The following is a 14388-nucleotide window of genomic DNA, read 5'->3' as shown; positions in this document are numbered from 1 at the left end:
ACCTCATTTTTATTTTACTCACCGAACTGACCTTGTTGGATGATTTTACACGTGACAAAAATATCTATTTTGATACAAAGAAGTTATAGGAAAAAAAAAGAAACATAAATCTTTTTTTTTTTTTAAATTATGGACAAAGGAACTTTAATGCTAAATCCTAAGCTTAATCACATTTTGTATAAGGAAGGGAAATCTTTTAGTGATGAAAATACATATTCATATAATATTCTTTGCCATAAATAATATTTAAAATATTGATCAAAATATGTAGAACTATTATTGGTAATCATAGAGGATCTATTTCTTAATTATTAGATTATTAAAAAAAGATGATAACTAATATACTTGGGATGTATTTACAAATAGAGTACTATTATAAAGACGGTTGTTATTTTTATAAGTAAAAATGTTATAAAGAGATCAAATATAACATAAAAAATCAAATTCGAAAAATAAACTTGATTGTCTGATTCTGTTATATAACGATGTTGTTATAAAGAGTTCTGATGGTATAGACGATCATTGTAGCATATGGCGCCTTTTTGTTACAATTAGGCCATTAGTAGCTGCTATATGTTTCCATCAACCTTTTGAAGGAATGGGTCTAGGAGGTTGCATCCTCGAGGTATATATACATTTATTTGATCGATCGCGTATATATGGCAATAATAATAACTATGTCTTAGTTCATTTTTAATTTTTAATTTTTAATTTTTTGCGTTCAGGCGGATTATGGTATGAGGATGAAATCAATATTGGTGTTATTTTTCTCAATTCGTGTTACCAAATATCTGAATTCACTTTCTTTTTAGAAGCTGAATCGATTTCTCAGATGATGATAATTACTTTCCTTGTTGAAGAAAATTTAGATAAAAAAAAGAAACGTGCATGGCTTTATATATGAAATTATAATAACTATTAGTTGAGTGACGATCTGAGAAATTAACCTGAAGAAAAAACAGGAAAACATTTGCATATGAGTGGAAAACATAGGATTCTTCCTTGTTAATTATCACTATACATAAATTTGAGATCATATTTTGCAGTCTGATTTGGATAGAAGAGTCCAAAGTGATTCTCTGTGACTTCTCCCTGCTTTTGATTTTCATCAAACATAGAAAACAAACAAGTTTCTATAATCCTTGCTGGTTTCTTTGGAGTTCCAACTCCGCCTTTTACATGAGAAACCAAATTCCTATAATAAATTTGAGCATTTTCGATCGTTGCTGAAGGGTTCCCTTCCGAAGGCCAACCACTTTTCGATACAACGATCTCCACATTTGGTCCTCCAGCTTTGTCTATAGCAAAATATATAGAATCCAAAAGGGCATCGAAAAGATTTTGATATCCTATTGAATTTGTTCCTTCTTGATTGAAAAGTGCATAAGAAAGCGGGATATCAATCGTGTTATAAATATGGACAAAATAAGGGTAAATATTGGCTAAGATTGGAAGGTTATTTTGTGCTAGGAATTCAATTATTGGATTAATAAAACCCTTAAATTCTTCGCGAAAAATACTATCTTTTGGTGGGTAGATATTGGCTAAGAGCCCTGAATATGTCGTGGTTGAAACCTTGATCTTATATTGTAATCCTGCTGTTGATAACACGTTATAAACATTTTTCATCGCGGGAAGAACAAATTGTGAAAATTGACCATTAGTTGTAGCTGGAGAGACTTCATTTCCTATATATATATATATATATATATATTTGAATTTAAAATCAGGGAAATTACTTCTTATATTATCTTGAATCCAACCATTAGCACTTTTTTTTTCTTTTCGGGAATAGACCCTACACGAGGCTCCCATCTCTCGTGCACAGTCAGGGGTTGAGCAACACCCCCAAACCTTATCATTCATAAAATATAAAAATACAAGGAGGGGGACATAAACCTTACCTCCGAACTTTAGGTGGTTCATAAGTCGGCTAACCTACTAAGGTCGGTTAACTCATCCTCGATACTAGATAGTGCCTTCTAAATACTAGAAAAAATGATAAACCTATGAGAGGACTCCTCTCGATACAATGCGACTAAGAGAAACGTAAATGAGGGAGACTCTCCCCTTCCATGTGAATACAAGAAAGAAACCTACACTAGTCCTATTCAAATAAGCTACATTTTATACATAGCTAAAACAAAGGAGAACAAGTATACGAGACTTCTAATTTTCATGGATCGAGGTCGTTCTTTCATCTTTGTCCTTTCTAGTCTTGTCATACCGAGTTTGTCCGAGTTCTAGAGATATGTATTTGAACTAGTGTTTTTGACTATCTGATTTCCTTGAATTAAACTGACTCTCAGAGTAGCTAACTGCTTCAGCTCTGTAGTGTGTTGCAGATTGTTGGATGATGTTGTTGATGAATGTTGTAGTTGGATGTTGCAGCTTGCAGGTTGATATAACTTGGTGTTGTTTTGTTGGAGACTTAACTGCTGCATTTCTGGCAGCAGCTCTAGCTGCTTATTGAATCTTGCTGGGGCAAATTGCATCCTCATCTTGCATTGAATACAGCCTGTGCAACTCTTGGATTTGCAGCATGAGTTGGCTGCTGCAACTATTTGGACATTGATTGCATGGGAAGCCAAACCAAAATAGGAATCCAAGTGCTAACTCATGTGCTGCATTCCTGCAGTGTACCTGCACAGTATAATCATAGGCACAAACATCTACTCTAGTTCTTACTTCTAGTGGTAAGATGCTTAATCTAGAAAAGCAATAAAAGAGGGAGACTCTCCCCTTTACAAGAGTCCTAACTATGAAGACTTTAACATAGATATATTTATGAATTAGATACATCCAATATTGAAATATAAGTTAGGAACTTAAAGCTAAGAGGTTTCAAGGAGGTTGTTTAATCCTTTTGAGTCTTCTTCTCCTGAAGCTTGCCATTCCTACTCGTCCAACTTGATGTAGCCCTTGGTATCTTGTGAGAGTTGTTGAATGTTGTAAAAGTCCTGAGTATTATCAAGTATATGGCTGTACTTAGATAATGTATCAGCTGGAGAATTTGCTTCTCGGAATACATGTTGACATTGGAGGAATTCTAACAGTTGGGTCAAGTGTTGTAGTTTTGCAATGAAATTTTGAATGCTCCTAGGTAGTTTGATGTCCAGCTGCAACCACTTGTTCACTAGCTCAGAATCTACTTCCAAAATGACTCTACTATAACAATTTTGGAGGCACCAATTGATGCCAAAACTGGCTGCCTGCACTTCAGCTTGATTATTGGTTCCAACTCCCAAAGGAGTGACAAAAGCATATATCAAGTTACCCATGTGATCCCTCACTATGCCTCCTGCTCCTATTTTCCCTGGGTTGCCTATGACACTCCCATCTGTGTTAAGTTTAACAATGTTAAGGGGGGGGGGGGGGGGGTGAGTGTAATGACCTTGAGGGTGATTTTCGTAAATTTGTACAAAACACGCGTGAACAGTAACACGCGTGAACAGTAACACGCGTGAACAATAACTTTTTGGGCAGAAAATGCCCCTTTCTTCTCATTTCAATATTTTTCAACATTTGTTTGAGTTCTTGAACTCCTTGAGGTGATTTGAGAAGAGATTTTCGAGGCAAAGTGTTGGGTAAGTGATTTTTGACCTAAAACCTTCCTTTTTCATTAAGTTTTTGACGATTTTAACTCTTAAATTTTAGTTTCAAACCCCAAAAATCCTTGTTTCTTCCCTAATCCGAATTTAAGGAAAATTGTGATTTCCAACTCGTTTTGAGCTCTATTTTTATGGGTTTTTCAACCATGAGTTCCTTATTACCAATAGAATGGGATTGTTCAATAAATTTACAGATTTGACCCTTTTCGAAAATAGTTAATTTTTGGACCATTTTACCCCCGGTTCCGAAACCTATCAATATGGGTGTCATTGGACTCCTTGTGACGTGTATGTTTCATTGTTGATAGTGGGTTGTCATTCCGAGCGCTGAATTCGAGAGTTACTTGTCCGGTGGAGGTATTCGAGTGCGGTTTCGGCAATTGAGGTAGGTTTGGCTATCTTTCTTTGAGATTGAGATGGGGTAATTAATCATTCATATGTTATAGACTTTGGGATGGGGTTGTAGTATGAGTTGAGAATGTTATATATATTATGATGTCCGTGTGGAGGCTTATTTATTAATGTGTTGCCGTGACGGGGTTTATTTGTATTACATAGCCCGTGTGGGGGCCTTATTTGTTATCTTATTTGCTTTGAGAGCATGTGAATTATGATTTGCCTAAGAGAGAGGCTTGAGTATATTATTTGACTTGTGATGCCGCCTGAGAGATTGAGTTGGGGGTTTTGAGCATACTTGAGTATTGAAATATTGTTGAGAAAGGGGTGAATATTTAAATGAAAGTGTGTTCTTCCCGTTACTATTTATTGAGGGTGAATATCATGTGTAGGTTAAGTTTTGAGAACTTTGAACATTATACCACATGTGAGTTGATTATTACTTCCATGCATATGTGTTTTGATGCATTCATCCTCATTCATCACATCATGAAACATGGGAAGTTGAGAAATATGGAAATTCTTTTTGAGAAAGAAAATGAAACACCTTTAAACCTTTGTATCTTGAGTCCCTGACCGAGGCAGTTTTCCGGTAGGGTAGTGGATGCATTGTGATCCCAACCTTTGTATCTTGAGTCCCTGACCGAGGTAGTTTTCCGGCAGGGTAGTGGATGCATTGTGATCCCTTGACCACGAGGAGGTGGCAAGGATAATGAGATATTGTGATTGAGGTATATGGTCTGCGAGACCCCCATGGGTCCTGCTTGGTAGCACAGCTCGGCAGGTGTATACGACAGGCTGTGCGACAGTCTTGATTCCACCGTACCACCACATCATTGCATCATCATATTGCATTGCATTGCATTGACATTTGTGCTGCTTGAATTATTTGATTAATTGTGATTATGAGTTGTTATTATACTTTATTCGTGCCACTATATATATAAACTGGCGGCACTGATGCCGAAGTGGGACTTTTCTATATGCAGGTGGAAGCGTTCCTTAGTTTATTTCATAGATTTGATTAATTCCTTATACTCAGTCAGCTAAAACCTACTGAGTACATGTGAATTGTACTCACCCCTACTTCTGTGTCACTTTTTGATGCAGATACTAGTCGGGGTACCCCACGTGGCAGTTAATATTCTAGCGGATTGTGTAATTCTCAGATTAGTGGTGAGGTCCCAGAATTCGGATCGTCACTAGTCTATCTTTATTTTTCAGTCTTTTGTATCATTCAGAGACTTATGTTGTATCTTCAGATTCGAACCTTGTATTAGATGCTCTTTATACTTATGACACCAGGTTTTGGGATAATTTCTTCATTGTTTTTTTTTCTTTTTATTTAAATCGTGGAATCACTTTCCTCTTTGGAAGTCTTGTATGAATTTTATTTTTAGGGTTACACATCAGATTGGGTTTTGAGATGTGTGCCATCATGACCTCAGTTTTTGGGTCGTGACAGTGAGCCATATAACCTGTGTTACTTTTATGTCATGTTTGCAGTTTTCTATCCACATAACTAGATCCTTCCAAGCTGGTGGCCATGGAATATATGGAAAAGCAGTAGCAGTCAGCATGTATATATCCTTGATTATAGTGAACTTCACTCTAGTAGTACTAGATTTCTTTCCTCCATATTTACTTGCATACCTGTTCTTCCATATATTCCAGCAAATAAGTATAGGGATAGCTTACAGCATGAGTTTATGTACCTCATTGTTTGGTTTGTAGGTCCACCATTTCATCAGATTGCTTCTAATGGAGTTGTGGTCCTGCTTAATTCCCCACCAGTTGGAGAAGTATTCCCAAATGTGCTTAGCAAAGTTTCCAGATACAAAAATGTGATCTATGTTGTCTAAATCAGGCCTGTAACAGCATGAGCACATTGCAGTTTCTCTCCCAAAAGAAATCAGTTTATCATTGGTTGGAAGTTTGTGTCTCAATGTTCTCCAGAGCAGGAATGAAGCCTTGACAGGGATGTTAGTGTGCATGTCAGAGTATCAGTCAATGTCTTATTTTTTTTCTTCCTCACATGTTCCCATGCTGATTTACAAGTGAAGTTTCCATATGACTGCAGTTTCCATTGAGCCTGATCTAATGTGTCCTGCTGGTGCCTGATTTTAGTGTTGATAATGGTGTGTATCATATGTTGAGGGGCCTGTTGCCTAACTTTCTCTTCATTCCATCTCCCATTTGTCAGGAACATAGAGACAATGGAGTTGTTGAATCTTGGAATATATTCATAGTGATTGGCTAAAGGGCTAACACCCAACCAATCATCCCACCAGAAACTGCAGCTCCCTGAATATAAGTTCCACTTAATATGAGGTTCTATATCACTTTTGTTCTTCATCATGTTCTTCCATATGAGAGATTGGCCTGTGTGCCACTTTTTTGTGACAGGATGGGCTCTTTGACAGTACTTAGCTCTCAAAAAATCACCCCATAGAGATCTCTTAGTTCTGAATAACCACCAGTGTTTGTATTTCATTGCTAAGAATACATCTTCGAGATTTTTTACAGCAATACCTCCCTCCTCATATGGTAATCTAAGAGTTTCCCAAGAGGCCCAATGGTATTTCCTTTTCTCCTTATCCCAACCCCAGAAAAAGTCAGCAATAAGGCATTTAATTTGTTTCAAAGTGGTTTTGGTAGGGGTTATGGTAGAGAGTAGGTGTATAGGAAGTGATTGAAGCACAAATTTGATCAAAGTAGCTCTACCCCTATAGCTTAGCATCTTTGTCTGCCACCCTTGTATTTTAGTAATCACTTTTGAAACCATACTAGTGAAATATATGACTCTTTGCCTTCCTATATACAAAGGACATCCCAAGTAAGTCATAGGGCCATGAGTGCATTTGTATCCAGTGATGGACACTACTCTATCAATAATATCATCAGGTGTGTTGGTTGGGATCAAGATTTTGCACTTTCTGTAACTCCTCTTTAGTAGGTAACCTTTGTAGCATATGATTTTGATTGTCACTGACCATTGTAGGTATGTAACTAAGAGCTTCTTCATTGATATTCTTATTGTCTGCAGTAAATATTTTTTCAAAATGATGACAAGCAGCCTTGGCAATTTCTATATTTCCCTGAATAATATTACCCTGATCATCTTCAATTTTGTGGATATACAGTCTTCTCCTTCTCCCTCTGATGATAGCATAGAAGTAACTGGAATTGGCATCTCCTTCCTTAAACCAATGAAGTTGAGTTTTTTGTTTAAGAATGGACTGTTCTATCTTTAGGTACCTGATGTATTTGGCATTGATCAGATTCAGTTTGGTTCTATTATCATCAGAGTTATATCTGATTATTGCATCCTCAACATCTCTAAATTTTGTCTCAAAATCGGTGATGGAAGAGAAGATATCACCATATTCTTGTCTTGAGCAACTACTCAGAGTGTTGCTCACTCTTTTCATTTTTTCCTGGAATCTTTTCATAGGATTTCCTGCAGCAGGTTTACTCCAGCATGTTTTCACAACATCAAGAAAGTTATCATTATCAACCCAGCAGTGTAGGAACTTAAAATACTTAATGGCATTGTACTGTCTCTCTGCACACTCCATGAATAAAGGACAGTGCTCTGATCTAGTGGAAGCTAGGTAAGTTATAGTAGCCATAGGCATCTTTTCTAGCCACTTATCATTTACCATAGCTCTATCTAGTCTCTTCCAAATCCTGGCATCATTATCTCTATTATTACACCATGTATACTTTGCACCATGAAAACTCAAGTCTATGAGTCCACAAGATTCAATAATACTTATGAATTCAAAGCTTTTTTTCATGTTGTAGGGTATGCCCCCCATCTTCTTTTCAATATCAATGATTACATTAAAATCCCCTATGGTACACCATGGTTTGTCTACCCTGGAGTACTGCAGTAGTTTCTCCCAAAGGTCTCTTCTCAAGTGATTCTTATATTTGGCATAAACAAAGGTTGTGAGATAGGTAATAGGCCATGCAACATGTTTGATCTCACAAGTAATCTGCTGCTCATCCTGATCTATAATAGAGCATGCCATATCTTTATTCCACAAGAGCCGAATTTTGTTATTGGGGTTATGAATGACACTGTCCATATTAAGCTGAATTCTATGGGAATTGAGGTAGGATTGGTTTGAGAATGGTTCAAGAATTGCCAGCATAGAGATATTGTGATAGTCTTTGAGTTTTTGGAGTCTATCCAGTGAACCCTGAGTATCAATACTCCTTGCATTCCAGCATATGGTGTTAATCATTAAGACTTATTAGATTTGGACCTTGTTTTGATGCCACTTTTGCAAATAGCATTATCAGAACTTGTGGTGTCATCCTGTTGCTTTTTTTTCCTTTTTTCTTGCTGACCCCTGGGGGAAAGGCCATTCTTTTCTGAGATTTGTTGTTCTCCTTCTTGTGTGGTTGTATCTATGGTAGGATCAAATGCCATCAAGTGGGCATTGGTTTTCTCATCTTCCTTTTGAACCTCATCATATTGATCAAGATCTTTCTCATCCTCAGAGTTTGTGACTCTATATTTATCAGTTAGTTCTTGTAGGGTACTTTTTTTGCTGAGTGCACATTTTCCATTATTTGGCTCCTGAATTTGCAGAGATGTCACATGGATGCCTGCTTGTTCCACTACTAGGAAATCATGTAGGCTCTCTTGTCCTGATTGCATTTCTTTGATCAGTTTCTTCTTCAAAGCCTCCCTTTTCTTCTTACTAAGGGCTAATGTAGACTTCTTGTTAAAAATCTGAGGACTCTTATTTTTCCTTTTCAGATCAGGAGGTTCTTTATCCATTGTGTGCCAGTCCTCTTCTTGTACTGATTATTCTTTGTGCCTCTCCTTTGTGGTTGCTGCTGTAGTAGTTACCTCTGTGGTAGCTGGGTCTCTAAAGTCATTCCTAGGTCAACTAAAGTATTTTTCCTCCCCCGATAACCTCTTTCTACAAGTTAGTGTTTTCCTCTTGTATTCCCCCATCCTCACCTCCATAAACTACATCAGCCTCAAAAGTCACAATATTAAGATTATTGGGAGAGCTATGGGGGTGTGGGAGAGATAAGTCAATACCTGGTTCCTTCATATTTTCCATTCTAGCCAGTGTGTCACTTGTGTCAGCATCTAAGACATTAATGGGGGCTTGGGGGAATGAGATAGATAAGTCAATATCTGATTGCTTTGTTTGTGCTAGAATCTGATTTGATTGAACATTCTTTTGCTGCTCCTTCTGTCTTGGTTTTTTTTGAATTTGCCATTCTTGTTGTTCCTCCTTGTTTTTGTTCCTATTTTGGTGCTGTCGATGTCTCCCAACTTGGTTTTCTTTTGTACCTACATTAGTTAAAGATATATTACTCTCAGGTATTTGTATGGTGGTTAAGGGATATACCTAGTTTTCATCATCTTTCTTGGTTTTATTATTCCTTGCTTCTTCAGCTTCTTTCCTTTCTTCTTCTGTCCTCTTAACATTGCATCTTGTCATAGTATGCCCTTGATGCTTACAATAAGAACAATATTCAGGTATACCTTTGAACTGTATAACTTGCCATCTGTCTTTAGTGTGATCTTCTTCATCAATTCCTATCCATATATGTGGGGGTCTTTCCTTGGTGATATTCATTTGTATCCTTACTTTTGCAATACTGCCTCTAGTTTTTTTTAAGTGAGTCTACATCCAGGTACAGTGTTTTACCAATTGGGGATAAAAGGGTGGTTATAAACTCTTTATTATAATAATGCCAAGGTAGTTCTGGTAGTATAACCCAAACTGGTACGATAGGTGTTTCCTCCTCAGGCCTGAAAGTTGGAGTCCACAATTGAAGTCACATAAGTTGCCCTTCAATATACATCTTCTGTTTATTCCAAACTGAAATATGATCTTCCTCGTTATCAAGATCAATGTAGATGTGTCTTGCATTGAAATGAGCAATCTTGACACCTCTAGTGAGTTGAGTCTGCTGAATAAAACTTCTTCTGATAAGCTTTATCTTGGGCATTGTATTGGTGAATTTACCTATTAAAGTATACTTACATCTTGGCCCTGTCTTGTGGTGTATACAAGGGGTGAAATAGTAATAGGTACTTCAGTTCTTGTTTGGTTCACTCTTAGTCTAGTCGCATAAGTTTGTATAACTATGAATGGACTTGGTTCTAGGACAGGATCTGTTTTGGGACTCTGTAACTGAGGTAGCTGTTTTGGGTTTGTGGGAGGTTTGTCATTTGACTTCTGCAGATTTGGTTGATACTGAGGGTTATGTTTAACAAAGTTGGATGTTAGCTTGGTGAGATCATAAGGGAGTTGAGTCTTGTTTGATGCTGAAGTGTTATGATTAAGCTTGATATTATTACCACATGCATCAACTTCTTCTCTATTGTCCTGAGTATCAGTTTCTATAGCTATAGGATTCAGCCCATTTTCGTCCTTATTTTCCCTGTTATCCTTAACCTCATGTTGTACAGAGGGGGTTACCTCTTTATACTTATGCTCAATTGGAATCGAGACACATTTACTTGGGTTGACATGGATATTGCTCCTTGTCATTTCTTCACTGTCGACATTCGACTGTTTTGAGATCATCTCCTGTAAGGCATTAATTTCAGCACCAGTTGATATGCTCACAGAATTTAATGGTTCCACTATTGCTCTTTGTTCCACCATAAACTGTACACCATCCATACTACCTGTGTCGTATCTCTTCAAGTTTAAGAAGTTCTGATCTGAGTCGCACTTAGAGAGCTCTTTATCAAAAGAACCACCCTCAGTATCCGATTCGCCTCGAATATCCCCAGATTTTCCGATTGGAAGGGTGAAATGGGTTGAGATTTGTTGTGTAGCTAAATCTTTAGAGCCAGACTCTGCGTTATTACCGTGAGTTGCATCATTGCTTCCATTTTATGACCAAGAGATGATCTTTTGTGCCCAAGCCAGCTGTTCCTTCGAAATTGCTATAGGGGTCACAGAACTGTAGTCAACATACGACGAGCTAGGGATGGAATTATGTGTTGATTCTAGTTGGGTCTTGTTCCTAGGTGGGAGACGTTCCTCTTGGACTAAGTCTGGTGGTCTGCGGGGTGCCACCGACGGCGTTAGGGTCATTCTGGCAGCTCTGTACACTATTGACATTTGTTACTTTAGAGAGAAGGAGGAGGATTAGGGTTTTTAGAGAGGTGTTTTGAACAATTAACCATTAGCACTTAAAGATTTGGTTAGTGCTTCAAGATCTTGATTTGGGACATCAAGAATTATTTCAATGTTACTTCCTTCGAGAGCATTGAAGATGATTGTATCTGGATAGCAGATTCTCATCTTTCTGATCCCATTGGCCTTGTATAGATTTGTGACATCTTGATCTGTTGGTAAAATGTTGGCAAGTTTTCCATAACATACTCCAATATTAGAATATTCCCTATACATTGAGGGAAAAGAAAAAGAAACTGGTGTCAAAATAATAACAACAACATACCTAGCGGATTTCAAGTAAGAGATGAATGAGGCATTACAATGGCTCTTTTTCACTTAATGGATTCATTCCTTGGTTACAACGGTTTTACGTACTACCTACAATTACCTTTAATATCGAAAAAAGGAATTAGCCTTAAATGATATCAAAGATTGTTAGACAAAATAAAGTAGCTTTTATATTCGGTTCTTACAACAAGATAATACAATAATCAAAATATCTAATGACCCAAGTGTGCAATGACTCAGTTGGTCATTTTTGAAAATTTACTTGAAATTATCGTTTTACTCCTCTCGATATTGACACCCAGTCATTTTTGACTGGTTTATAAAATTTGTTTCGAATTTTGAGTGAAAAGTTGTGAAGTGTGGAAATTTTAGAATTTTGAAAGGCTTAAGTTGTTAAAAAATAGTTTTCGGTGTCTTTTGGAGTTTCGAGTCTCAGAATAGAATTTCGCCAATTTTATTAGCTCCGAGATGCGGAGTTTGGTCTAGGAGAGTTGTTGGTTTTAGATTTGAAATTGTTTCGTGGATTTGAGGTCCTAAGTTGGATATTGTTAAGATTTTAGCTTTTGAATTGACTTTGGTCAACATTCAGGGTTCAGAATCAAATTTCCGATAGTACCATTAAATTTGGGGGATGATTTTAGGCCTAGAGGAGGTCTTGATTGAATTTTCAGAGGTTCCGAGCTTGATTTGGTATTTTTGAGCATTAAGTTGGTTTAGTGCGACTTTCACAAGTTTCGGGTCAAAGAGACTTCAAATTCATATTTCGACGGCTCCATTGAGTCTGAAATATTGAATATAGTAGGATAGCATATGTGGTTTGTATGCATGAGATTTCGAATGAATCTTGAAGGTCCATTCGGAGTATGTTTGAACTTTGTGAAAGTTTTTGTGATTCTAGTGCCTCCAACGTCGCAAAAGTGAGAGGGTGGTTGCTTTCGCGAAGGTCCATTATTTATCGGGGATTGCGAAAGCAATCAGGTGATCGCTTAAGAGGGTGTCGTGAAAGCAACCCTGAGTTGCTTTCGTGATACTTGAGGGAGGGGGGGGGGGGGTTGGACTAAATTTTTGGGGTTTAACCCAATATTTCTCATTTTGAGGTTTGGAAAATCCTTTGAGGCGATTTTGAAGAGAAGTTTTGTGGTGAATCAATTAGTAAGTGTTTGTGACCCTAAATCTTTAATTCTCCATTATTAATAGTGATTTTAACATCAAAAATTGAGATTTTTGATTGGCAAAATATGAGGTTTTCAAGAAAAAATATTGATTTTGAATTGAATACAACTCCTTTTTCGAAATGGTTTTCACCAATATATTCCAAATGCTTTGGGTAGCCTATTTATATAACAATTTCAAGATTCAAACCTTATTTTCAGAAAAAAGGTTTTGAGCCGAATTGACCCATTTATTCAAATTGTGTGTTATGGGTGTTGTTAATTCTGAAATCTTATTGTGAATACTTGTTTGACTAAATTGTGTTGATTTGGCTACCGTTCGGAAGGGAAAAGCTTAAGTCATGAATTGATTAAGGCAAGTGAACCTCTAAACCTTTGCAAATTTTGTAGAATTCTTGAACCCTCCTTGTTGTATGTGTTGGGGAGTAATGAGAAAGACGTGATGGTTAACTATTCAAATTGATTAATCTTAATTATAGAATGGGGTATAACGAAAAAGACAATGTGTTGAGAAATGTGAATTGTCGTGATGTGATATTGATGTGGTAGTTAAAGAAATGCTTTGGTAGCTTTGTTGTGGTTGTGAATTACTTGAACTTGTTATTCTCTCATTATCGTGTGAACATGCCTATTTGCATCTATTCTAGAACACTATGATGAGATATACTATTTTAATGCCGAGGTCATTGGACTAGGGTTTTTGATGTTGAGGTCATTTCCAGTGAGCACTATTGATACCAAGGTCATTGTCGGCAAGTGTATGTTATTGATGTCAAGGTCATTGCCGACAAATATATGGAATTAGGGGTATTCCCCATGAGTCCTGTTCATTAATTGTGCATGATAATCTTTATATAGTGTTTGATGATTCTTGATACTTGTGATTGATAAATGTGATACTTGTGATTGGTGAGTTGTAGCAGTTGAACTGTAATTATGAAACTTGTGAACGCATTGTGAACTTTTAGTTTGGGGCGATTTCTATGCAGGGTATAGTTTCGGTGATTCGGTTGAGATGGAAGGAGTTCTCGTATTCTATCTAGATTTACCTTGTTTTATTGGATTACTTGTTGAGTAGCGTGTTGTTGGTATTCACTCTTTTCTTCTACACTTGTGTAGGTTCCGACTCCGGATCCACGTGTTAGTTTTCTTCATCCTTCTTCCGAAGCTTATTGAGGAGACGTTGAGAGGTAGTTGCTTGTCATCCGGGCGGGTCCCTCTAGTTTCTTTACTTATCTTGCGTTCTATTTGAGAAACAAAGACATTAAGATCTGTATTTATCTTTCAATTTAGTATTTATACTAGTGGCTTGTACACGTGACAACCAGATTTTAGAGATATTTTGAGAATGAATAATTTTTCCACGTTTATGTTATTATTATTGATTCATTTATGATATCTTCCGTTTTTGTTGGATTTTGACTGACTTATCTTGATGGAAAAAGACGAATACCATCACGTCCATTTTTGGAACGTGAAAGAGTGACTAGAATTAATATTACTATTACTGGAACCGTATACATATACATATCAAAGAAAGAAACAAAGAAAGAAATAAGTATATATAATCGATCAATAACCATTTAAAATTCAGTAATTTCAAATTATGAATTCGCCTATAACAATGTGCGTATGTGTAGAGAAAGAAAGAAAAAGACCTGTCATTTGGACATTGCACATCAACAGCCCAATAAGGACAAGGACAATTGCAGCCAAGCAACCTTTAGTGAACAAATTGCTCAATGACAT

At 36.8% G+C, this 14388-nt stretch overlaps 1 protein-coding gene across 1 annotated transcript; it reads right to left on the bottom strand.

Moving 5' to 3' along the window:
- Positions 1-1005: 1005 nt before the first annotated feature.
- Positions 1006-14388, bottom strand: LOC129885137 (glucan endo-1,3-beta-glucosidase-like). The gene is made up of 3 exons (XM_055959342.1): positions 14298-14388; positions 11194-11406; positions 1006-1781 (listed from the first exon to the last, which is right to left on the bottom strand). Exons 1-3 carry the CDS (start codon positions 14386-14388, stop codon positions 1006-1008), a joined length of 1080 nt encoding a protein of 359 aa, XP_055815317.1.

Source organism: Solanum dulcamara, chromosome 4 (genome assembly GCF_947179165.1).
Source record: "Solanum dulcamara chromosome 4, daSolDulc1.2, whole genome shotgun sequence".
NCBI lineage: Eukaryota > Viridiplantae > Streptophyta > Magnoliopsida > Solanales > Solanaceae > Solanum > Solanum dulcamara.
Note: the sequence above shows the minus strand (reverse complement) of the source record. Positions and strands in the feature narration are given on the sequence as shown.

Excerpts from the sequence above, each read along its gene's own strand:
- LOC129885137 (XM_055959342.1), bottom strand. The coding sequence starts at position 14,388 with ATGTCATTGAGCAATTTGTTCACTAAAGGTTGCTTGGCTGCAATTGTC. Across the intron at positions 11,407-14,297 it reads GTGCAATGTCCAAATGACAG|GGGAATATTCTAATATTGGA; the intron begins GTCTTTTTCTTT and ends CCTCAATGTATA. Across the intron at positions 1,782-11,193 it reads AGCACTAACCAAATCTTTAA|AAAAAAAAAGTGCTAATGGT; the intron begins GTGCTAATGGTT and ends ATTCCCGAAAAG.